This window comes from Stegodyphus dumicola, chromosome 3 (genome assembly GCF_044657685.1).
Source record: "Stegodyphus dumicola isolate Sdum_Otavi_A_Nest chromosome 3, ASM4465768v1".
NCBI classification, from domain to species: domain Eukaryota; kingdom Metazoa; phylum Arthropoda; class Arachnida; order Araneae; family Eresidae; genus Stegodyphus; species Stegodyphus dumicola.
The window spans coordinates 36,873,031-36,899,947 of NC_140770.1; the positions used below are offsets into that span (position 1 = coordinate 36,873,031).

The 26,917-nt window shown below is 32.1% G+C and overlaps 1 protein-coding gene across 1 annotated transcript; it reads left to right on the forward strand.

Annotated features, from left to right (window-relative positions):
• The first annotated feature begins 2,923 nt into the window (after nt 1–2,923).
• On the forward strand, nt 2,924–25,326 carry LOC118192206 (L-xylulose reductase-like). The gene is made up of 7 exons (XM_035363116.2): nt 2,924–3,107; nt 3,516–3,613; nt 5,867–6,021; nt 11,036–11,078; nt 20,919–21,083; nt 22,651–22,777; nt 25,030–25,326. The coding sequence occupies exons 1-7, from the start codon at nt 2,975–2,977 to the stop codon at nt 25,137–25,139; spliced, it is 831 nt and encodes a 276-aa protein (XP_035219007.1). The 5' UTR covers nt 2,924–2,974; the 3' UTR covers nt 25,140–25,326.
• Nucleotides 25,327–26,917: the final 1,591 nt, after the last annotated feature.

Consider the following 26,917-nt stretch of genomic DNA (forward strand, 5'->3'; position numbering starts at 1 on the left):
GATCATAGATGCAATGGGGAAAATTGCTTCAGCAGCAACTGAGGAATATTTACAAGAAGTTAGAAAACCGATTTGCAAGCTAAGTCACGAAAGTGTGCGAAGAAACTCAGGCGATGATTTAAATGATACACTTTCTTAATCGAAATGCAAAAACACATTTTAAATAATGTTATTCTTCCACATATTTTATATTAGCTTCGCTATATGGAACATATATTTGGGTATTTGAAGTGGGTATTTGTAGAGTATGGTAACATGGGGTACTTGAAGTCATTATCATAAGAATTCATGGACACTTCTAGAGCCTCATTTACACAGCCTTTTATATATTCTTCGAAAATAGGATTGAAATTTGAGGTGCTTGATAATGTATGTATTAATGAACCTGTTGCTAACCCACGTGCAAAACTTCTACTATGTATCTCAACTGGTGATTTCGTAATTGCGGAGGAGATAAGTTGTAAATTTTATCTGTGGAATGCTATTTATAATCACATGATATGTTATTAAGTTCATAACAAATAAACTTAAAAAAAAGATTTTAAAAAACAAACGATGCCATATTTTATTACACTTACATTGAAAGAAACTTACTAAGTGTGTTTGTTTTCGGGGGAGAACATATCTGATAAATGTTTAATGTGTCTGTCTTCGTTTATGTAGCAGGTAACTTTACGGTAATCCATTCCGTTCCATACGCGTGCGAACATGATATAATTGATCAGATTCACGATTACAAAGATACATACGATTAACATGGAATGTAAGCACATAGGCAGCATCTCTGACAAACTCACACACACACACACAAAAAAAAAAAAAAAAAGGATCACATAGTATTAAATCAGGGTAGCTAAAACTATAAACCATCATTTCTTCTGATTGTAGATCCTATCCACTTCTGTGACGCGTTTTAATTGATATACATTCTCAAATCGTCTGTGTCTTTGTGGAAAATTTGTCCGAGTTCTCTCGCAAATGATCTCAATATTGGACTTTGTGGTCATGAGCCAGATAACCATCTGTCTTGGTGAAATAAGTAATTAATGACATTTTCATTCAAATATGGCATCAACCAAATTTCCATTATATCCTAGCGAGACATAAGTACCGCACAATAAAAGGTAGAAGCATGAAATATTTTTTAAAAATAGAGAAAACAAAAATGCCTTCGATTTTATTTGTGTAATAAAAATGGATATAAGTTGCATAGCCCGCAGAAAATATTTCACGAAATTATAAATAACCTTGTATTATTCACGAAATTATAAATAACCTTGTATCTAAAAGGAATAGGAGAAGTAATATAACCCTGCAATTTAATTTCTTTAACAAAGTGAAAGAGATAGTGATAGCGCAAATATGTATGTTTAAACATCGAATAACTATTAAATATCTCTGAAAAATAACTAAAGTAAAAAGTAGTCGGGATAGACCTAATTAATCTTAATTTTTTTAGGCTTCAGAAACAGAGGTAAGATAAAGAGATTTTATTTCAATTAGCTTTTCATTCCATTAAAGTTCAGTCTTTCTTCCGCAAAAATCCCACTGTCGTAAGTTGTTGTTTAATAATTCGTTACTAAAGCGAATAACTATACACTAAGCAAAATGTTCGCTCTTGATTCATTACTTTATAAGGTATTTCTCCCGCCTTCTTAGCGTGCCTTCGTGGTGTGCCGGTCTGCAGGCTGGGAGCGTATTCCAGAGGTCCGTGGTTCGATTCCCGATGAAGGCGTTGCTCATTTTTCACTTCTCTTGCTTCAAAAAAATACCTAATGTCTCTAAAACTTCTCCAATACTAACCATAAAGAAATAATCACGGAGCAGAAATTCTACTTATTTTGTCGGTGGTTTTCATATCTTTCGAATATACGAGGAATAACTCCTTGATCGAAAATTATTAAGGAGTCAAAAAAATTAAATTCAAGAATTTTTTCTGTAGAGACATTAGGTTATTTCGAAGCAGGAGACATGAAAACATGTGCAATGCTGGCATCACGAACTTCTCGAATACGTGCGAGCGTGCTGACCATTACACCACGAAGGCATGCTAAGAAGGCGGAAGAAATAACTTATATATCTATAAATGCAATAAAAGAAAAGAATAAATAAATGAAATGAAATAAACAATAATTATAGTAGAAAGTCAACTAAAACGTGAACTGAATAAAATGAGGGCTCATAATAAAATGACTAAAATGTATTGCCGAATAAAGCTACAGATCAACAGATGGTTAAAGATGGGGACACAAATAAGAAGAAAATACTAAAAATATTTTCAGAGTTCCAATCCGAAATACTTTTTAAGAAGCAAACTGCCTTCGAGGAAAGCTGAACCTTTTATTTATTTTTCCTATCTTTAATCGGGAAATGCTGACAGCCTTTTTCTAATTTGAAACAACAACGCGTTTGTTTTAAAATTAATAAACATAATTATCATTATATTTACTTACCTTAATTAGCAAAATCTATAGACAAATTCCCCATATACTTCAATTTATACAAATTTCGAAAATTGCTTTAAAGTAAATGCCATTTGCTACTTATCACTAAACTTTAAATTTTAAAAAATTCAAAGAAATCATGTACTTTAAAATAGTTTTGTTTATAATTTAACATTCAAAGCTTCTATTAATTTTCAACCATTTATTCAGTGAAAAAATATACGAGGTTAGAGCACAAGTTTCAAGGTAGTATCTAAAAAGTCGCTAAAAGAGCTTAAGTAAAGCCTAACTGCATTTTGCATAAATTTTGTGTAATTTCGTCCGCCCCCTTATGAAGAGAAAGAAAAAGAATTCAGCTATTGGTTTTTTTTTCGCCTTACTAACCACTACTTACTGCTGAAGGTCAGTTTTTCTCCAATTCATGATAGCAAGTTTCGATTCCTATTTTCTTTCCTTGCGCAGCATATTGCGCAGCGGCGCTTTTAGGAAACAAAACGCAAAATAAACATCAGCCCTTAGACAGCGGCTGAATGGGCATCTCGATTTTGCAGCGGCAAACATTAGTCATAGCTCAAGTTTGGCGACGGTCTTTTTCAAGCAGTGCTAAAATCATGGACATTGGATTCAACGGTAAACGCGCTCTCGTGACAGGCGCAGGAAAAGGTAAATTCGTTCTCTCAATGCCTTCCATAAAGCCCGCATGAAATTTTTATTTTCATCGAAACTATTTTTTCATGTTTATGTAAATATAAGCATAAGCATAAATGTTTTCGTAGCAGGTAACGCAACTTAAAATGACATTTTACGACGCTGTAAACTTGTTGTTTTGTCAAGGTCATACCATTTTAAAAAATGTCAAAATTTAGAGATGGTTAAGCCTTATGATTACTGTAACTTAATTCTGAACTCATTATTTCCAAATGAAGTTTTTATTTTTATTTAAATTATAAATTAAAAATAAAATAAAAAATATAACATATAACATTTATAAATAATAAATTAAAAATTTATTATTTATAAAGTCTTTAAAAGGGTAATTTAGTGAAGTACTGTGAAATCATATTTTGATAGGAATTGGACGAGCTCTAACTCTGAAACTTGTTGAAGGTGGGGCCGAAGTGGTAGCAGTTAGTCGTACTCAATCTGATTTGGATGCTTTGCAGAAAATCGTAAGTTCATGAACATTTTTTTTTTTCTTTAATCTGACTAACTATGTTCATTAGAAATAAGTAGACATTTCTATCGCTGTAAAAATATTTTCTGAGTAATATCACTGCTGCTCATTATCTCATCCACTATAGGAATGAAACCTAATATGGAAAAATATCGCCTATAATATAGTATGCGATCTACCGCTTTTTATTAGTTATTTATCTTTTAAGACGGTGGCTCTAGAATTAGTTGTTTTAACCATTTCTTTTTCCCACCGTTTTAGCGCACGTTTGAATTTAAAAACAGCTCTTTTGTGGCGCCATCTAAGAAATAAATAATTAACTAAAAGCTGTAGATCGCATACTACATCATTACCAAAAAATATTTTCATGTAACTGATAACTAATTTTCCAAAAATAAAATTTGAAATCTATATAATGTAATGGAAAACTGGTAAGGATATATGCCATAATGATTATAAAAATTATTTTGCTAGACTGTGTTAAAATGAAATTTTGGAAGGAAGGAAAACATAAAATTACGTCTGTTTAATGTCTTGAAAAACTGCATGATGTATAATTTTACATACGTTTATTCAGACATCAGATTAAAATCAATAAATTAGAGTTTAATGATAATTTAACTTACCAAGTTATTGGATAAGAAAACTCTACGATAGTCATTTAAAATGATATCGGAAGCATCTTCTAATGTGTAAACATATGAATTAGACAGAAATCATTATTAGTTTCAAAGGCAGTTCTAAGATTTGACATGTTAATTAAATAGTAGCTTTTTCTTGAAAATTTACGCTAATTTTTTTAATTAAAATCACTTTTTTTTTTTTTTTTTTTTTTTTTTTTTTAGACATCTCTAAAAATTCACGTAAACCATATGTCACAAACAATTTCTACCTTCATAAACAGCAAATTTCAATAATAAAGATTTTTCTGAAGATTGGAGTATTTCAATTCTGCTAATATTTTGATTATGTAGTATCTTATTGAATTCACTGCTCCTGAGAAGTGTGTATGCGTAATTTGTAAGATAAATTTTAACTGATTCGCGCACATTTCAATGTGTGTCAAAAGAGCAGTATTTGGATTTAGAAAACATATCAGCTCTTATATTACTTCGAGGTTTTCCGTCATTAAACTTATAAGGTATTTCTCTTGCCTTCCTAGTGTGCCTTCGTGGTGTAGTGGTTTTGCACACTGGACCGGTATCCACAGGTCCGTGGTTCGATTCCCGGCGAAGGCGGTTGCTGATTTTTCATCTCTCCAGCTTCCAAAAATAACCTAATATCTCTACAGTGGCGCCCGAACTAAAACGATTGTGGATGATAACTCTCCACACCCAGGATTTGGTGATTGGGTCTCCTAAGAAATCCCAGTCGTCCTTTAAAAGGGGGAGTATAAAGGTATTTCTCCCACCTTCCTAGCGTGCCTTCGTGGTGTAGTGATTTTGCACACTGGGCCGGTATCCAGAGGTCCGTGGTTCGATTTCCGGCGAAGGCGGTTGCTAATTTTTCATCTCTCCGGCTTCCAAAAATATACTAATGTCTCTACAAACTATCTTATTACAAGCAAATCACATCAGTATCTCTTGACGAAGCAAACGAATAGTAGTTGAAGTCGCATATGATCAATCTTTAGATCCCTTTGTCTGAATTTTCTGACCGAATACAGTTTTCGAGGCTTTCTGTCCGTGTAAAATAAATATGATCTAACTTACCATGCATGTGAAAGTTTCGCCTCTACTAGGCAAATAGTTTTCACGTATTTTGCTCGAAAGTCATTATTATTATAATTATTATTATTAGCATCACTACAAGTAAGGGAGGGATGCCTTCGTGGAGGACTTTCTAAGAGAAAATGGCTCGTATTAACACGTTACACAAGGGGAAAATGTTCGTTATTCGAACTTCGGACCGAACTACCAGTGTTCTGGGACTTAACGCTCGGCCGCTGGTGGGTCTGCTCGAAGTCATTAATAAATTAATTTTCCCATTACCTTGGCACCTGACAAGGTACAGAAAAATAAAAGAAATGGAATATGTTTCATACAAGTAATGTAACATAAAATTTATTAAAGCCTAAAAATATATATTGCTTGTGTTGAATGATTAAAAATAATTTCTGTTTTTCTAAATATTTTCTCTTAAAAATGTTTATCATACAAAATGGAGTAATATTTATCTTATTATTGCATATTAAAGCTTGTTTTATACAATTTTATTATTCTAAAAATGATTTTTATTTAATTTACAGAGCCCTAAAATTCAGCCGCTATGTTTAGATATTGGAAAATGGGAAGAAACGAGACACGCTATGAAGAATGTTGGGCCAGTTGACTACCTGGTCAACAATGCTGCCATCATGGATGTTAAGGAATACGGAGAACTCACTGAAAAAGAATTGGATAGGTTTGCAGCATATTTCAAATATTTCTTAATTAAAAAATCATAAAAACAAAAATGTGAAGGTATTAATCATAAAGCCCAAAATTTGCCGATAAAAATTCGCGTTTTTTTGGTATTTATTTTACAATTTTTGGCAAAGTTTCACATAAGCCAAAGAGCGAAGTATTAAGTTTTGTGCATATCATAATGGAAAACTGAGATTCCCAACTTTTTCTTGCATCGATCCCTTTTAACCTTTTGAGGCCGGGGCTTTGGTAGCTGTAAAAGTTACCAAAGGACGGGGAATCTTGAACCGAATGCTTTCCTCCCTTTAAGAAATCACCTCCTATTTGCAACAAAGATTATTGTGTGTAGTTTAATGGATTCTCAGAGGGGTGCATCTATGTCGCAAAAGGAAGACCTTTGAAAGACATAAGGTGTTAAAACACCAGGGACGTCAAAATTGACATTTCACTCCAGTTTTTAGCCTGGAAAATAGGGGAAAAGACATGGCCACTAAAGTGGACAACCCCGTCTTTTCAAAGAGAGGACTCTATGGCCACTATAATGGCTATCCCGTCTTCAAAAGGTTAAAAGAATGGTTTTCTTCATAGACTCCTTCTATTTTCTGTATAATATATAACCTACAACATAATCTTACTACACATAAATAACTTAAAAGACAACGACTAGACTAGGAATAGAAACAAAAGCTTTGAAAAAATGATTTATTAGATTTATATTTACTTCTTTTTTGTATAATAATTCTTATTAATTTTACGAATAAAAACAAGATATCAGAAGTAAAATCACAATTTCTTTAATTGCACAAAAGTTCGATTTAACTAATGCTATGGCTACGCTTGATGTATTAATGCATTTTTTCTTAAATTTAGAATGAATTTCCTTAACTTAGTTCTTAAGTATCCAATTTAAAAAATACTCCTTTGTTTCTCTCCTACTTTGTTTTCCTTACTAAATTACTGAATTGGCTGCTTCTACTAGGTAAGAAGAGGGAGCTATTAGTAGTGTTGGTTTGGTAACAATTTCTATTCTGGCATACTTCTCTTGGATGATTTTAAATTCCAAAATTTATGATACTCGTATATTTTCAATGATTTAAATTTTGTTTATTTAGCAAAACACTCTATGGCTATCTGTCTAAGGGGGTATCTCTGTGGAGGACTTTCTAAGAGAAATTCGCTCGTATCTACGTTATACATGCGTAAAACGCGAAACTCCACGAAAACGCTAAGTATGTTTCATAATTTTTTCAAGATTTAAATTTAATAATTTAATTTTAGATATAATTATTTTAGAAATTTAGATTTTATACAGTTCATGAAAATTTTAGAAATATAGTCCAACTTGTCTTCATGAAGGTGTCACTTCCAGTAGGCAAATAGTCCTCACGTGCTTTATTAGATGTCATCAATAAATTTTTCCATTTTCTTGGCAAATTAATTCTGTTTACAAAATATAAAAACTAAAAGAAATACAGAATGGTTTCTATATACGTAACATATAAAATATGAAAGAAAATTTCCATCTTTAATTTAGCAATAGTCTTTTTAATTACTAATTTTAATTTGGCTACATTCTCATCTAAAATGCGTCATATCTAAAATCTAATCCGCATTATGTCATCTTTAAATCTGCAATGCAGCCACCTCTTATCCAATCGCAATCCAAAATTTAAACAAAGGATTCAGCTCTATAAATACTTTTTTGCTAAAATGCGCAGTAACTCGTGGCCTTCTAGCGCGTGTCTCCTTGCTTCGCTGTATCGCCTACTGTCCCGAAAGGGGATAAGTTGTATATAGTATTATGGGGAGCTTGTCGCACCCATAAATGAGAATATATATGTCGAAAATATTATTCATCAAGGAATAAATTTATGTAGTGCGTCTGCAACTACTTTTGATCTCCAAATTTCATTCGTCTATTACACATCCTAACTCTGTGCCAGAAACATATAAATTGCCTCCGCCATGTCTAAAAAATAATTGGTGTCTTTTCTCCCACGCATCCTAAAATACTGCTATCTTAAAATCATTAAGAAGGTAGCAGTAGTAGTTTTGTAGATGATTTTTATCATCTTAGAAAATTATCGCGCAGCCACCCACCTACCCCCCCACATATATATATGTGTGGGTGTCTGTGTCTTATGTAATACACACATATATATATGTGTGTGTGCATCGATCTTTAGATCCGGGCGTAGGGGCGAAAGACTAACCGAACCATCTTAGTAGCTGGTTCTCTCCGAAATTTCCCTCAGGATAGCTGGCGCTCGAGATTCACTCTCATCCGGTAAAGCGAATGTATGTGTGTGCGTGTGTAATACCACTGAAATTGCTACACCCTGAAAGGAGCGTCTAACAAAGGTCAAATCTGCGTGAAAATTATTGCATGCTAATACAGTCTAAAAATCATTAGCGTTCCAGCGCATGCGCATAAAAAATGATTCAGTAACGCCCTCTACACTGCGTATAAATGGAAAGATTACACAATAGGTAATCTAGCCATTTATACACAATGGAAATTCCTATTTATACATTTGAACATTTTTGTGAGTGTGTGTTTAAAAATCGTCTTATGCCTCGTGTTATGCCACTAGTACGTGTCCGAATTCGATCAAGGCAGATTCGTGGCTTATTCAGATTGTGGTTTATCGTTCCCCAACATTGCTGCTTATGTTGTTCGGGAAAAGGTGTGAGCACGGTTAGTGCGATGACGTCTTCAGCACAATGAAAGTATCAGAGAGGCGACCATTGTTACGGCTTCTCTTGACTCTGCAGTAGAAATAGGGTCGCCCACAGTAGTGAAATGAACGACGACAGTGCGCACAGGAGTGGCATCATGTCGTCATTTTGTCGCAGCATCATGACGGATATATCCGTATAGGGAGGCATCTAGGAGAACGAACGTTGAAAGCTTAAATTCTTCATTTTCATACGGGCCCAGCATCTGGTGTGCTGGTATACGGATACTCGTCAGGATCACCTCTTGTTCCCATAGCCGGTAAGGTGAACAGACACTGTTATATTTCTGATGTGTTAACGTTCGTGGATGTGTTCTATCTCCGACGCTTGCGTGACATCATCTTTCAACAGGATAGTGCACGATCGCATGTTGCCCGCTTGTAATAAACTTTCTTGATACAGAACGTGTCCGAATGGTGCCCTGGTCAGCACGTTCTTTAGATCTGTCACCCATTGAAAACATTTGGTCATGGGTTGCCGAGAGTCTGGCACTCCACTACTCACCAACCACTACGATTGGTGAACTCTCGCATAGAGCTGAAACAGCATGAAATGAAGTACTCATATCTGTCAGCCAAGCTCAATTCTACCCGTTCCCAGTCCAATTATAGCCGTTATTGTTGACAAAGTTGGCAGTTCTGCACACCGAATACCTCAAACCAGCAACAAATTTAATCATGTGTTTCTCCTATTATACTGTATACATACAATACATAACATTCTGCTATTTGTTCTCCTTACTGATGTACCAATTTAAAAGTGAAGTATTTTAGATATGTAATGTACGAAAAAATAAAATCTAAAGTTATTTCAGTACCTTAGAGTGACTTATTTCTTCATTTTCTGATTATAATCCGATCATGAAATATTTTAAAACTATTTTAAGCTGTGAATAATATTTGCAGGATTATACTGTGACTGGAAAAAGTTCTGCAAACCTCAGGAGAGTGGTAATGAGTTATCGCTACATCTTAAACAAATCTCAAATACTGAAGTTAAAATAACCTTTCTGTTTAGTTCTAACTGAACAAAACAGGCACAGCTTTTTGCTATAACTAACTTCCGCTACCTTGCGGGTATTTATATTAACATAACAGAAAGTTAAATTTTAATGCAGATAGGTTTCAATGTAATGTCTGAAACTACACATAAAATAATCTATCTAGCCGGACTCAGATATTTACCGGGGCGCATTTTTAGAACTATGGCTCGTAAGACGCTAAAACAGGAAATGCAAATTTAAGCAGAGCTGCCGACAGCATGTAACTGCAAGACGCGTCTGCCAGAATGTCATACAAGCATTCAAATTTCCCAACTTAATACAAACAACTCATTTCAAATCTGGAAATATAGAAAGAAGGTGAGGAATATAGAAAGAAGAAGTTCCAATTTTAGTATTATATGTACTGAAGCAAAATACTGGCTTTAATAATTGGATAATCAACATAAAATAGCTTATATACTTTTAGATGGATTTTTTAAATTCATTACTAATAAAGCAAAGCATACAGCAAGACATAAAGGAGTAAAATATGCAGCATTATCTATTCATCTAAGGTTCTTACAAATATGTAATGTTAAGTGCAATAAATACATATTTCTTTCGTAGTAGATGAAGAAATGCTGCAGTTAAGATTTAAGCACCCTTTTAAACGATAAACATGATAACAACTGGATTCACTGTACAGTTTGTATTATATTTGCTTCCATTTCTTAAAAGGTATTCTCTGTAATATCTAAAAATATGAAAGGATTATTGGAAACATTTGGAGGAGATGGAATTTGAAATATTCGAATTCAGAATTAGTTGAGGACTATTTTATAATAAATATAAACTGAAAGTACATTTACGACACAAACTAAAGTAATGTTATTCACTTATTGACATGCAAAACTGTCAAGAGCTTGCAATGTCTAAGCAGAAAAATTTAAATATATGTGAAATTTCTTCTTTAAATTTAATAAATTTAAACTAGTATTTTACATCATATTGGTTTACGCATTCAAAATATCTAAAACAGGCTGTGAATTACCTAAATGCACAATTATTCCAGAGAAACAGCTATATTTTGATAAAATATAATTTTTATAGACTATAAAGTAAAACTCTTCTTGAAAATGTTATTGAACTTCTATTTCAATCTATATAACAATAATATTTATATTACTGCATTTGGGAAGAAAAACTTCAGTTTATATTTTTTCCTCCTTATTTTATATTTTATTTATAAACATGTAAAGCATCTAATATTGATTTTTTTTTCTTTTTTCAGGACGCTTAATATCAACGTCAAATCTATTGTAAATATTACTCAAGTTAGTATTTTTTCCTTTATAAAATAATTTTATTTATCCCTTTAAATCACTCGTATTATCAAAACATTACAGACACACAAACCCCAAAAAAAACTGGAAAGGGAAAAAAAAAAAAAAAAGGCGGCAAATCAACTAAATATTTTTAAATAGTTTAAGATTCTCGAAGACTCTATAGAACCTCTCATTACTAAAGTATTAAAAATATTTTATTTAATTTATTAACTTCTGCAAACATAAAAAGGAAAAGTTGTGTGTCGAACTTATCAATAATTATTTTATCAACTATCGAACAATATTTCAATTTACTTAATCAATATTTCAATTTACTTACTAAGGCATATTCTTCGTTTTCCTCGCGATTAAAAATCAATTTAAAAGAAATGCTTTGTCATTGGATTTAGATTAAAAATGAGTTGCTTTTTGATTTTAATTAGAATTAAATAAACTATTTAAATTTAATACCACCACTGGACTTCAGAAAATAACCTCAGTCCACGGTTATTCATCAAGTAAACAAATTCTAGCTAAATACTTAATTGAAAGGCACTGTGATTTGTTATTGCCTTAAATCAAAATAGTTTTCATTTTCTTATCCGAAGCTTAATCATAAAATAAATATTTAAAATTGACAGCCGTAATTTATTAATTCCGCTATCTAAAACCATATTTAAGGAAGAAAATTATATTTTTACACCAATAAAATGATTTAATCTAATTGAGATACAACATGACTTTTCTTTCAGTTGCAGATAAAATTCGATAATAAAAGGGTATCGTGGAAATTAAAAACAGTTTAGGAAACTTAACTACTATAGGAATTAAATATTTTACTCTATTTTTATATACTAAAATTATTCAAGCTAACAAAAATTATGAAAACAGGTTTATCTTTTATGTTTTATTATCTTTTATGTATTTCGTGCAATATATTTTCCGTGTATAACGAAATATATTGGAAATGTCTAAACAGTATACTTCATTATGCAAAATTATTATACGTGTCTGAATATTAGCCTATCATTGGTACAGCAAGATGCAGTAAAACTAATCTTTAACTGCCAGTGTACGGATGCTATAAGATTTGCAAAGATGTTTTGTTTATTTTAGCTAACGAAATTCTGTACAATTCCTAACTTATCCTACAGAAATTCAGCTGGCGAAAATGCAGGAGCAAAAGCTGTAATTTTCTCTCATATTCAATTAACTGTTGTGAAACAACTCAAATACTATGATTTGAATCATTATACTGTTAACAGAAGGTACACAAAGAGTAGTACCGTTGCCATGAATGTTTACATCTTATATGCAGTGTTTCTTAATTTAGAATGAAGTGTTTTTCATATAAATGACTATTTTAAAAATTTCTTAGAAATTAAAATAAAAAAAAACATCGGAAAGGTTTCAGATTTTAAATAACGTCCAAAGAGGCTTTTTTTTTTACATTTTGTTTGTTTACTTTATTTATTAAATATCATGTTCTTTACACTTCAACCATAAAATTCAATTCAACAGCAATATCTCAAAATAATTTTAAAATGAGGCATATCTTTAGATTTTCCGATACACAGTCTCGCGCGCTGCAGATAAAAATGTTTGTTTTCCGTACAGTATTGTCATTGCTCGCTTTGAAATCGTTGAGTTTGTTAATCAAAAATTCGTTAAAGTGTTACAAAATATGAAATCGATAATCAACCAAATTTCAGATTCCAAATTCGGGTTTCCAGATGCCCATATTCAGTGAAGATTACGCTATTCAAAATTGGAGGCACCGTTGTTTTATCACAGTGCGAGAAACATACATACATTTATGCAGATTCTTCATTATTTAATTTCTTTAAATATAACACAGGCTCTAATAATTGGTGGCAACAGTCTGAAAAGTGAACCGAAATTTATAGTGAATCGACGCAAAATGGCAAAACGAAATTAATAGCCCCTTTTGGACTAATAATGCTTTATTAGTTTTTTACCCCAAAGAGCGTGCCTTTTTGCAATGTTTTTTTTAATTCTCTCTTTGTAGGCGATCTCATATGTGAATTGACATCATGACATCTTGTTCTGCTTCTCCGTTTTTCAGTTCCTATAGTTACATTGTTTTCAAATGCTGTGAAATAAATTACAGGAAAACAGACATATTTACTGGAAAAAATCTCTTCGGTAAAATGCTTTTGACGTTCTGTGCGAAACTGCATTGTCCTGCTTCGTAAAAGTAATCATGATGTCATTTCATATATGATAAAATGAAAACGGAATAATTAATGAGTTTAAAAATATAAAAAGTAAAAACAAAACTTTAAAAATAAATGACAGATAGAATAGAACTCAACCGTCAATTTCGAATAGAACTCAATCGAAATTGATGGAATTTTAAACATGCTTGTGCATGTAAAATGTACTGTTCTTAAATTCTGCTTCTGCTCTTATACTCTTAGTTTTGAAATCCTTCCTTTCAGGAAGCTTTATGAAGAACTTAAATATTCACCATATCTTTATCTCTTCTGATGAACATCACATAAAGATATGGTGAATATATATTTAAATATTCACCATATCTTTATGTGATGTTCATCAGAAGGTGGTGAGTATAAAATAATACGCAGAATGATAAGAACATAAATAATTCTTAAGCTTAATTCATGAAGAGTCAATGAATAATCAGATGCTTAGATTTGAAGACAAGAATCAATAACTACGAACAGAAAGTTTATGGTAACATTTCGATGTGATACGAAAGTACACTATTGAATAACAAATGGAATATTATTAAATATAGCTAACATACTGTCAATATATATATTGAATTAAGGAGAATCCGTTTACCCCTTTTATTTCAGAATGAATGGTAAATTGGTCAGTAACAATAGTGTACAACATCACTGAATTATTGTAATCGAGATGAAGAAATATACTAATATGCAGTAGTTATCAGTTATGTCATTCAATAGAAATCAATCATGCAATGCAAAACCGTGGTATAAACACAAGTTAGATGATTTTCTGTCATATATGATGATATTTTTAGAAGTTATGATGAATGTCATAGGTTCTAAAAATTTGTTGCTTGGCTGGCTTCTCACCTCGTTTTTTCGACTTGGAATGCAACAAAGGTATATCCCAAGATATCTTTGATATATCGAGGTTTTATATCTTAAGATATCAGCAGCTATTATTGGGCTCGTTAATCTAAGCCTCTTTGAACTGACTTGTACCTAATGAGTTTACAAGTGCGTTTAAGTTTTTAAAAAAATAAAATATTGTTACGGATTTTGTATTTAGTTAGCTATTTTTAGTAAAATTGTAATTAAAATTGTTTTATTCTCCCGTGCAACGCAGCGCGTGACGAATTTTAAGAGAAAGCTACGCGGGAAAAGTAAAAATACAAGAGCACGTGCATTTAACATTTAATAAATTTATCTCCGCAACATATTTAATTTGAAATAATGCAATTGTGTGTTAGCTGTAACTGTAATTCTACTCGTTTGCTTTCCAGGAACCTCGAGAAAATATAAGTTACAGAATATTTTCGTGCATGATTAAAAAGCTTTAAAAAGCCGGAGAAAAACATCTCGGTTCAGTTGTTTACTTATCTGTTGATGTTGACTGTAGCGAATTCGCGGTGAGATCGGATTAGCATTCTTTACTTTTTTAATTGTGTTCTATTTAACGTTTTAGTAGTTTAAAATGTAACTACTGTGTGATATTGTACGAATATCTATGAGGAAAACTTTCAGCATTTTGTTTTATTTCTTGTGATAAGAATAAATTTTATTAACTTTTCATCGAACTTGTGCATTCAGTCTATTACGAACCCGTACGCACGCAACAATATACAGCATATGAATAACTTGTAGTGGTGTGTTTCTCGAAGTGTTCTTATGAGTGCTGTGGGTGAGTAATATTTCAATTTTATCGTGCTTGTAACGTATTTCCAAAAATGCTTCAAGGCAGCATACCCTGCCTTTTCTGTCGGGTCCATATTCAGCTGATAAAACATTAACACAGTTCGCCGCTTTAAGAAGACCATACATGTGATTTCACAATCTTAGGCGTTGTGGTATTCGATTCGATCAATACCGATTTCTGGAATATATCTTGATAATTCCAGACTTATGACTGCAAGAGACTATGATTGAGAGAGGTGTGCGGACCAAAAAACACCATAGTGGTATCAGGTTCTGTGTTTCTCCTTACTTGCTTTGGGAACATTCAAGAACCTGACTCGGAACAGGGAGCTTACTAAAGCTATGTTCAATAAATGTGGGAAGTAGACAAGATACACAGGAAGGGTATACGAAACCCTTTATTTTTCACTCTTTACAATGATTTCCGTACTTCGGAATACAGAGACCAACCACTTGTGGTCTGAACGTAAGAATATAAAAATATTAACTAAACTCTAACTTAACTTTGGAATAATAAACAAGGGCCTACGTGGAAGATTGGCCGTATATTAACAGGAAGCCGTATGTAGTACAGAGAACTGTTAATACTACAATACGTTTAAAATTATCAAGAGGATTAAACCTCTGGCCTGGAAGGCAACCAGCAACCGAGTAAAACTGCCAAGGCAAGCGGCCTGCTTCTAACTCCTTCCTCTCTCTCGCTTGGCAAAAAGCCACAACTTAAGTACTTGGCGTTCGCCAGACAAATTTGCATAAATAAGTTAAAGCTTTTAATTCTGGCCGGAAGTAGAAAATAAGAAGTGATAGTAAAGATTTAAAATAAAATAAACGTTATTAAAACTTAAGATCCTTACAGTGGAAGCGGTAGATTTTGAGCAAGCACAGTAGTCCTCATTGTGATAGAAGTGCCATAAAAATATTGTCGAAATTTATCTATAATTGTATTTACATAACTGCAAACGAACTCGCCATATTCTCTTATCGTTCAAAAAGTTTTTATCTAATCAATCTGAATAAACCTGTTTTAGGAAAAAAATTTGAAAAGTCTGATACGAAACTCGAATTTCGCTGAAAACTCTCGTTCGGAACTTAGTATCTATTACACTTATTTATATACCCCAGAATTTAAAATAAAATATGATTTTATTTGCTCATTTTTAAGCTATGAGTTTCTAAATACAAGCTGCAATAAATGCTTTCGAAACTTGGCTTCTTTTATTCCAAACTTGCTGGAAATTCACAATTACATAATTTTTCTCTTTCTATATAATAAAGTTTCCTTAAAACTTAAAGCATTTTTAAGAAAGAATAGACGAAAAACAAAAATACAGTAAGACCCCGCTTAACGCGGGGGATACGTTCCATCAAAGTAGAGCGTAATGCGAAACAGCGCTAAACGAGGCTATCTATACATGTAAATATTGGGGTTAGGGGAAGATGGCTAGGAAATTGGTTAGGTATTAAATTTAAAAAGTATGTTTTTTTAATAAAAATAAAACCAAACATTTATTTCTTAAAGCCCAAATTAATACCACATTATTATTTCTTGCAAAAATAAAAACAAAATATAAATAACAAAACGAATATTCTTAAAAAAAACAAATAAAATTCTAAATCAGTAATATTTAGTTAGCCTTCCGCGTTTTCAGTGTTCTGCCTTTTTGCGACAAAAGCATCTAATGTTGTTTGCCTTTTTCTTTTGCGTTGTTCTCTTAAAAGTTCTTCATAAACGGATAGAGCATCTCTAACACCACGCCTTACTTTTGAGCTCCTGTCAAAATTCGGATCATTTTCAATGAATTGATCCATTATTTCAGTTATGGTAGACAAACTCCTTTTTACAAACGCCATCGAAAGTTCTTTTTGCTCTTCTTCTGAATCACTGCTGTCAACATTTTTGTTTTCTTCTTGTTCAGTTAATTCCTTGAGCTCATCATTAGAAAGACTAGCCGCTGCTTCTTGAATTATTTCTTCGACATCTTCCACATTTACCCCTTCAAAATATGTCTGTACAATACCGCACCAAACAAGAAATTGCAAGTACACTCTTTCGGATATGTATTTGAAACCTATCGCTGCATAATATTTCGGGGAATCTCCGTATGCTGCGAGCGATTTCGTGGAATCCCCAGGTTGAAATAAAAGAGCGCTAAACCGAAACATCGCTAAACGAAACAGCGTTAAGCGGGGTCTTACTGTAAATCAAAACAAAAGTCAATGGAAACCGATGTAAAATACTAAGCTGCATTCCGTGGAATATATACATAATTCATTGAGCACGTTTTTAACGGACGTGCTTTCTCTAGACTGGAATTCCAATTTCAAGCTGCAGAGAAACGTGTTTTTAACCTAATTCCTTTCGGATGGGAAAAAAGGAAATGAAATGCTGGGTTGAAAACTTCCAAATGCAATATCAAACTTCAAAGACCTTTTTCCACTTTAATTCTAACTTCGCTTTCTCCTCCTTCTTGATCTTTATACCTTTCTAACATTCAATCTATTTTTGTTTTCAAATGTATTTATTTGTATTCGACTCTTTACTATCTGGTTCTGTATCTCTACTAGCGCATTTCGTGTTTTGATTTATATTCTGCTCTTATCTTTAGGATACCTTTCTCATTTTAATTTACATTCACGAATTTTTCTCTCTTCTTGATCCCATTTTTGTTGATTCATTTTCAGCAGGCAAAAAATTCCTATTGTGTGCAAATTATGAGGTTTCTGTTTGTCACGTACCCTGCAAATTTCGATTTCGTTTCACTTCTGGTAATTTCTTCCCAGTTTTACGTGTCTTCAGACTTTTCTTTTGCGTGCTTTATTGTTATGAATTTTAAAGCTCATAAATTAAAAAGCAGTCTTCGATATCACAGAACAGAATACGAAGTATATGTTAAAGCAACTAAAATTAAGAAACGAGAATTGGCATAACAGGAGTAAATTTGCAAACTATTATTTTCTATACTAAATAAAACCTTAAACTTTAGCTGTGGGAAAGAAACGTATATATTCCCATAACCGTGAAATAAAATTTATTTAATCTTCAAAATAATAATCTTTAAAATTACCCAGATTATACCGGTTTCTTTAGTTTGTTCTTAGTTACATTAGCGCTTGTTTCTTCGGTATGTTTGTTCTCTTACAACGCAAGCTGTTTAAGCACTTTACAGCTAATGTTTTACTTGAAACATCCAAGAAAGTTCAGTAGTGTAATGTAATACACGAGTGTGCTGCAACCCTCTTGGTCGATAATAAACGGTCTCATGGTTAACGCAGCACACCCAAAACAGTTTAAAACAAAAATATAGTTAAAAACATAAAATCAAAATTCCGAATAAATTGTTCTATTGTCATTTATAAAGTTCATCAAATCCTTTGCAAGTATAAACTCTTTTCTGCGGCAATGTTACTATGTTTTTCCCTAACATGTCGCAATAATATACAGTCTTTGACGAAGTGTCGTGCTTTGTTTTCAGTACTACAAAAATTACGAATTATTATTTTGCAAATTTCCTTTATCGGGATAAAGGAAAATTATAAATAAATAAATAATTAAAAAATTATTTATTTATTTATAATTTTCCTTTATCCCGAAATGTTCCATTTCTCTTTCCAGCAATCATAATAGAAATCCTTGATTTTACCAGTAACAATTCCTTTTTATGTCTGAATATCGAACACATTCCCGGCATTACCCATAGTAGCCTCTTTTACCAGCATGTCGGCCTTCTCATTGCCTATAACACCAATATAGGCTTTCACCCAGTTCATTTTCACTTCATGTATTTTCTCAAATTTTACAAAGAGATCTTTTATATATAAGACCAAAATATTAATGTTATCAGTAGTGTATAACAAATTATGAAAAGCTGCTGTTGAGGAAGTAGATTTCTTCAGATCCCCTGAAATTTTAGTAAGATTGAGTTTGTTCTCGTGTAAACGTGAGTATATGAATACCCATTAATGAACAACGTGGAGAAGAAACAATAATTTTGTTGTGAACTAAAAATTTGGAATTAAACAGAAATAGACTCAAATATTTTTGGTAAATCGCATTAACTGGTATTAAAAACTCGGCGACGAATTAGATGAGAAGATTCAGCATGTCAGCAAGAACAGTTATAAGAAATTAAATCATTACTTCTGTGAATGCTAAATGTAATATAATAGTTAACTCATTCAAAAGCAAGCGGAAAATCTGTATTTAGATTCGTAGAAAAGATGCATTGACTTTTTATATTTCCCGCTACAAAATAAAATTCAAAGAATATCTTTAAGGTCACTCGTACAAAGTTCTGGTGAGCGATTATCTGTCAACATTTGAATTTGCTAACTAGATCTCATTTTCTACTCCCTTTTCACTGAAGGGATATAAAAAATAAGTATTAAGGGATGTAAAAAATATACCATTTATCCCTTAGTGATGTTTTCGTATAATGGCCCACCAGAGCCATCCGGAGTTCGATTCAGGAACAGTTCGTTTTCCTCATTTACTGCTTCGTAATCTCCTAATTGTCTCAAAAAAGTAACATTTATCATAGTCAGGTAAGTGAAGTATTAAACTCTCTAAATGACACGGACTAGATTAATTTCTAATCAAAAGGACAACTTTCTGCCGAATATCTCACCTTTAAGTTTGCTTTCTTGAAAATAATAGGGGGACCGGAAAGTAATGTCGCTTTCTTACATTAAATTCAAACGAATACATTTTAACAAGTTTTTATTTTTAACCAATAATATAATCACCCCCGTTATCAACAACTTTTTGCCATCTAATGTGCAAATTTTCAATCCCGGACCGATAAAAATCAATTGGTTTTTGAGTAAAATATCTCGAGAGGACATTTTGGACATCATACAAATTTTCAAATTTTTTGCCACAAAGAAAATGTTGTAGGGATCCGAATAAATGGAAATCCAATGCTGCGATACCGGCCGAGTATGGTGGGTAAGTATGGCAGTACCTCCTACCCCAATTCATTAATTTTTTCTAGTGTTCGTCTTGCATTGTCGTGTTGCAGAATGACGCCTTTTCTGTTGCCAATTGATATTTTTCGATTAAAGATTGGTTCACTCCATCCAATTGTTCCCAATAAAGGTCTGCATTAACAGCTTTCCAGGTTTCAGCAATTCAAAATGGACAATTCCGCGAATACTCCATCAAACACCCAGAAACGCTTTTTTGAGACGTAAACCCTTTGTAAACCCTATTAAAACTGCCTTTTGAGTTTTGGATCATATAGGACTAATCAAACGATCAAAAAACGGTTCTGTATGGTGCCGTTGAAGCAATACGTTGCATGTGATGGACAGGTTGGCTTTGTTCTTTTCGGACAGATTATGGGCGATTTAAACACCTGCTTTGTTTATTTTTTCATTCTGCTTTAAATATTCTTGGATGGTCGACCAAGGTTGGTTAAGAGTGTTTCACATGGATTTGCTTCCACTTCTGCCCTTAGCATGTTGTTGTAGACATGCGCAGAAACGACATTACTTTCCGGTCCCCCTATTATTAACATGCTTTGTTTTAGATAAAAAAATAACATCTTTATTTAGCTTAGATGTTTTAATAACGTTTTAATAATAAGTTTCAGCTATAACGGTATAATGGTTTTATTAACAGCTTCAAAATCGTATATAAAATCACTGTTTTTCTATATTTTTCTACCTATGCAGATAAAAACTCCCGATCATTATTAATGAAATTGTTTTATTCTTCTTGGTATTCATAAAATTCACCTATTTCAGACTGCTTTTATTTCTTTCATGATACAAAATTTCTCATTTAATTTTGTGAACCATATTGCAATGTAAACAAAACTACTGAATACAATATTTAACTGATAATATTTTAATATTTTCCTTTTAATAATTCAAGAGCACTTAAATATTCAACTAAAAATTCAACTTATGCAGAATTGTGCATTTTTATGTCTTCCAGATTATAGCAAATGAAATGAAAGCTAGAGGTCAAGGTGGTTCCATCGTGAACGTATCAAGCATGCTAGCTTTATATACGGTTCATGGTTACGGGTTTTACTGTGCTAGCAAAGGAGCCGTTCATCAGTTGACTAGAAGCATGGCATTAGAATACGGACCCTATAATGTAAGTTTAATGCCTTTCAAGTTTTCTGTATGATGTAAGTTTATTAATTGTTAGCATACTTGTAGGCTTCATTGCTTTTCGTATACAGTCAACTCACGCTTATCGGAGATGGTTTAATGGCCTTGCGAATTAATGAGCACATTATCTGAAAAAAGGTTACTTTTTTGTATTACGAAACGATAGTAAAATCATTGTCACAAATAATCCTAATAAAGCGAAGTATTTACAAGAAATATAAAAAAGGCGTGATAAAATAGCAGTGATATCAAATAATGTCACTGCATTTAAGAATTATTTTTATCCATAGCAGAAAGTAAATGAATTGTACATAATTTGGATCGGTTTGATTTGATTAGGGGAAAGTACTCGAGGGCTATTTATCTAAAGGTTGCCTCACAGAAGACTTTCTAAGTACACAATACGGAAGATATGAAGAACGTTAAATTACTCGATAAAAAAAAGCAGCTAAATGGTAAAAAACCTCTGTTCTCCTGTTGACTCTTATCTAAACACAAGAACAGCATAAAAAAGCCATTTTCTATTTCTTGTTTTGATTTAATTTACATAAAGAAATGAACTTATTACCCAAACTAAAAGAAATTGAAAGAAACTGAAAAGACTAACTAAGGAAAGTTAGTATTGGAAGCAAACTAAAATAAAAGGAAAATACTCAAAACGTAACACAAACACCCACTTACATGTAAACTACTTTAAGCCAATTTTATCTTGATCTATGCTTGCTATAGGTTTCTCTCCATTTAAAATTTTATAATAAATTGATATTTTCTTTTGCTGCACTATTGTAATATAATGCTTTAAAGTCTTTGTCTGCTCCTCCTGAATCTCATCTCTAGTGATTGCACACTCTTCAACAATAAGACAAGCATGTCCAATCTCATTGCATAATTTACGTAAATCATTATCTTGAAGCCTAAACATATTAAAATAATAGAAAAACCTTCCATAGCCACTTATAATTTTGATTAACTGCTACGTTTCAGATAGGTTTTGTATTTCTTTTAATTAAAACATTCCTTTGTTATCTTTGAGATGTATTTGTAATTCTTTCAAGGTCTTTTATTTTGTAAGACCAATAGTATCTTATTCCCTTAATCACTTACATTATTTCAAAACATTAATTATATATATTGGATACATTGTTCGCTTATTTTTATAATAAATTGACATTCATTTAACATAAAAATGGGAATAAACGCATGTAATGCACTTCAGTATTTTCTATTAAAGTCTGGAACCATGGACTAAAGGTCTTAAAGAGGGCTTCATTATATGTATCTCTTTCTCCGAGATTGACACGACTGCATTAAGTATTCAATTTACAGCTTATTGTCGGTATAAATCATTACGTCGCATCAGAGGAAGTCGTATTGAAATAATAAAACGCTTCATTAAGATTTTGTTTTCGGTGTTTCTTTATCAATTGAATATAATTCTGAGAAATTATGATATCTGTCAAGTAACATAAAAAATTAACAGTGAATATTATATAAAAAAATATTGTGGTCCGTGTATCAAGTGTTATATCTTTTTTTCTTTTCTTTTTCAGATCCGAGTTAACTCCGTTAATCCCACTATCGTTCGCACTGCAATGGCGGAAAAAGAAAATTTGTTTGATCCCAATAATCAGTTCATTAATATGATGAAGAGTAGAACGCCTCTTAAAAGATTCTGTGGTAAGCCCCGTGAATTTATCACTAAATTTTAATAACGTCAGTGGAATTTTTCTCCAGTTTTGACGCACATGCATATATGCTCCAAAAGTTTTAAAAAACGAAGTTTGACTTGCCATTCAAAGCAAATATACATCTGACGCTATCCTGTATCGGCAGTATTGATAAAACTGTAAATAGTCACTGAATATTGATTAGCATCATTTAGGAACTATACAAGTGAGTACAAATTTCGCTAATTTTAAGCAAAGCAGTGGTCTTACTTTAGCGTAGATTTTGAGTAAGATTTTATAGGTTTAAAGGGTGATCATATACAGGTCTCTCTTCTTCAGGAGCAAAACAACTTCTGAAAAAGAGGGACCTGTATTTAAACATCTGGTTGTATTACTAATATATGGTCCAATTATATTCGTATTTATTTAAATTTTTGATAATTTATTATAAGCAAACGTTTTAACTCGTACTCGGAGTTTATATACTTCTAACCCAAGTCGCAAAAATTTTTATTTGAGAAAAAGGGGTCGCCAAATGGGAACATTTGAGAAGCTCTGACCTGGAAAACTAAGCGTTTTTTTTTTTTCATATATATGTAATTATAAACCTAATCGAAACAAATCATCATGCCTTTATTTTGCACTGTTTAACAAACGAACTAACTACGCAATGAAATAAATTTAATTAAAAATAGATCTGCTTGACAGGAACTCGAATGAATCGGAATAACTAAATACATTAGCAATTTATTGTGACAAAATCAATGAGGTTTATCTGCCTAGTAAGACATACCTTTCGCAGAAGTTTTTCCTCATAGAACTTAACTCATAATTATGTTACATGGAAAGCTAAGCATGCTACCCTGCCCAGCGAATCGTTGTTAAAAATCAAGCTCGAGCACAACTATTAACAATTAGTGGTTTTACCTTGCATAACCCCCCCCCCCGGTGAACTTCGCGGATAAAGATATAATTTTAAATAATTGCAATAATTGATATTATAGTTGAAAAATGCAGAATGTTTAACAAGCTAGTAATGGGGGAGGGTATAATAAGGCTTTAATTAAAATATAAAATTAGTGAAGTAATTAAATAAACATTATAGTACATGAAAAGTAAAGACTGGATGGTTTCGAAAGAAAAATTATTCTATTTTGCTCAACAACAAATAAATCATTCCCCAGAAATCACGATCTAAAAATTCGATAAAATAACATAAAACGAGATTTTTCGGCGAATAGAAGACACAGTGTTATCTTATGAACGACAACTAAGGTAGAAAAAACAAACACAAAACATTAAAACGGATGAAATTTGAAGACAAAGGAGTTAGGATTAAAATTCAGCCATAAAATAAGACTTTTCTCGAGTTCTTAAAGCAATTTATTTGTTTTCTGAAAGCTTTTCAGGATAATGTTGTCTGAGAGAAATTTAAATCGATGGTCAGTTTTGGTTTGGTTTGTTTGATTATGGCAAAGCACTCGAGAGCTATCTGAGTAAGGAATATTGATTTAAATTTGATTGATTTAAATAAAAATGTATTAAAATTATGAGATATCTAATTAGAAATATTCAATATTTTTATGAAGTTACACTAGCAGAACTTATTGAAATCATCATATACTTTTTTAAAATAATAATATAGTAAATGTAAAAATACGTATAGCAATATCCAATACGTTACTGGGAATTCTAAAGATATGCTGCTTTTAAACATTTTGTGATTTTGCTGTTGAATTAAAGTTTACGTGGCTTAAGTTCGAATAACCCGATATTTTATAAGTAACGTTAATGCATAAGAAGTTAATAATAAAAAGACAACAAAAGTTTTATAAGCCATCTTACTAAGAAAACTGAACATGGATATGATGAACTGAGAAAAATCTGAAATAAATATTAAAATGCAACACTTAACACTATATCGGGAATTCTAAACATACGCTGCTATACTGCTTTTAAACATTTTCTGTGATTTTCCTGTTGAACTGTATGGGACGTAAGATCGAAGAAAACAATGCTTAACAGTAAAGCTAAAAAGACAAAAAAAAAAAAAGGCGATAGCAGAAATGAGTGACTCGTAGACTACGAGTTCAACAAGAGCGTAAAAAAATGTAATAAACCCTTTTGAACGATCGTTAAAATCTGAAACCTGTCAAATTTTTGTTATTTTTTATTTTCTGGCACATTATCTTAAAAGATTTTTCTTTATTTTCCTTGTTCATTTATTGCTTTGTAACAACTGAAATTAATATTGTTTTCCAGAACCTGAAGAAGTGGTGAATCCTATTCTGTTCTTGTTAAGTGACAAAGCAGCCATGGTTACTGGAATAGCTATGCCTATAGATGGAGGTCTAAGTGTAAGCTTCGCTTGAAGTGCTAATTCGCAAAAGGTGGCAGTAATCTTCAGCTTCATACTTTCATCATTCAATGTATTTTTAAGGGCTTTCTCAACAGCAGTATTTACATCACTGCTTATCAAAACAGAAAACTGCTTATTTTTTATAAAATTATGAATGCATATCTAACTATTTTGCAATAAAAAATAGTTTCCACTGTTAATGTTTTACATTTCTTTGCTTGAACATGATTTTCATTTTACCTTCACTTTCTATAGATAAAGAACGAACTTATAATTTGTTAAAGCTATGTACTAAGGAATTTCCCTGAGTGTTCCCTTTTCAGTTCTTTCTGTTGCTTCAATATTTACTCGAAAACTAGATAATTACTCTAAATGTTACAAAAGTATCAAGTACTTAGTACTTTCCAGCACATGCTGGAAAAGTTTCAAAAAGTGGCAGTGTTTCACACTGAAATATTCGACATATGACCGAGATTAGAACATGCACTACTTACGCACCTAATGTTCAAAATGCACGTTACACTGTCAAAGAACGTAAGGCACTCTATTTGAAATATTCTTTGAACGCTTAGATGAGGCTTCAGTTAGTACTGAGCTATAGTAACTGGACTATAATAATTTGTTCCATTACGGAACAAGACAAATTCAGCTACTTAAAAACAATATGAAATCCAGTGTTGTTATTTCAAGCAGTTTATAACTCATAATTGGAGTTTTTCAGTTGCACATATATTACTGTATTTTATTTGTGCTCTTAGAAATACTGCCCGCCTCTTAGAGGTTGTTTCCATGCAAATTTCAACTGCATTTGTTATCGAAATATATAGGCTATGTTGCTACAACTGTTTCCAATAATAAATGTTTAGTTTCCGATTTGAAAAAGATGTGATTTTGTTCTGATAACAGAAAATCTTCTCTCCATTTTTCACAATTTCAGATTTATACTCAGACGGTCATTTAAGGTTTCGATTATTTCATATACAGATGGAGGACAAAATAATACGAACACCTGTGTAATAATGGAAAATCTTTATTAATAGGTGGTTGGACCACCTTTTGTTTGAAGTACAGGTTATAAATTGATATTTTTACCAAAAATAATATGAAACTGTTAAAAGAATCATTATTTGTAGAAGAAAATTTGTTATTTATAAGTAATCTCCCCGGGGACATTTATTCTCAATTATTCTTGGTGTACATTGTTTGATAATTGTTTTGCTTTCCACTTAAGAATCTTAATAAAATTTAAGATAAATATTTTGGATCACATTGTATGTTTCATTTAATCACTACTCATGATCATCACCAGTTATCAACACGAGGTTATTTCCGTTCATATTAATCACAATGCAATGCTTGAAATAGTTAGATTTTTAGGTAAATTCAATTTGTGTGAGGTGTCTTCTTAAAAGGCACCTTAACAGTATTGTACAAACGCTAATAGCATCAGACGTTATATTACATCCCAATGAAATTTTTATTCTGACTTATATACTTAACAGTCAAACGTCAAAGATAAGTTCCGTCTCATTGTATAAATACAGTAGTTAATCGCTACACGTCTTTTTTGAAGTAATTCTTGGTATATGTTCTGTTGGAAAGAGAAACGTTTTGTTTGGTATGCGATATTTGCTCGGAATACGATTCGAGTTCGATGAGTCATGACTGCGTGCACTATTCGAGACTATGTTATGACTGCCGATGAGTGTCGTTACGCACTCGCTGTTTTTGTAAATTCGTTTACAATTAGTTTTAGGAAAGTTAATGAGAAGCGTCAAGTAAGGATGGAAA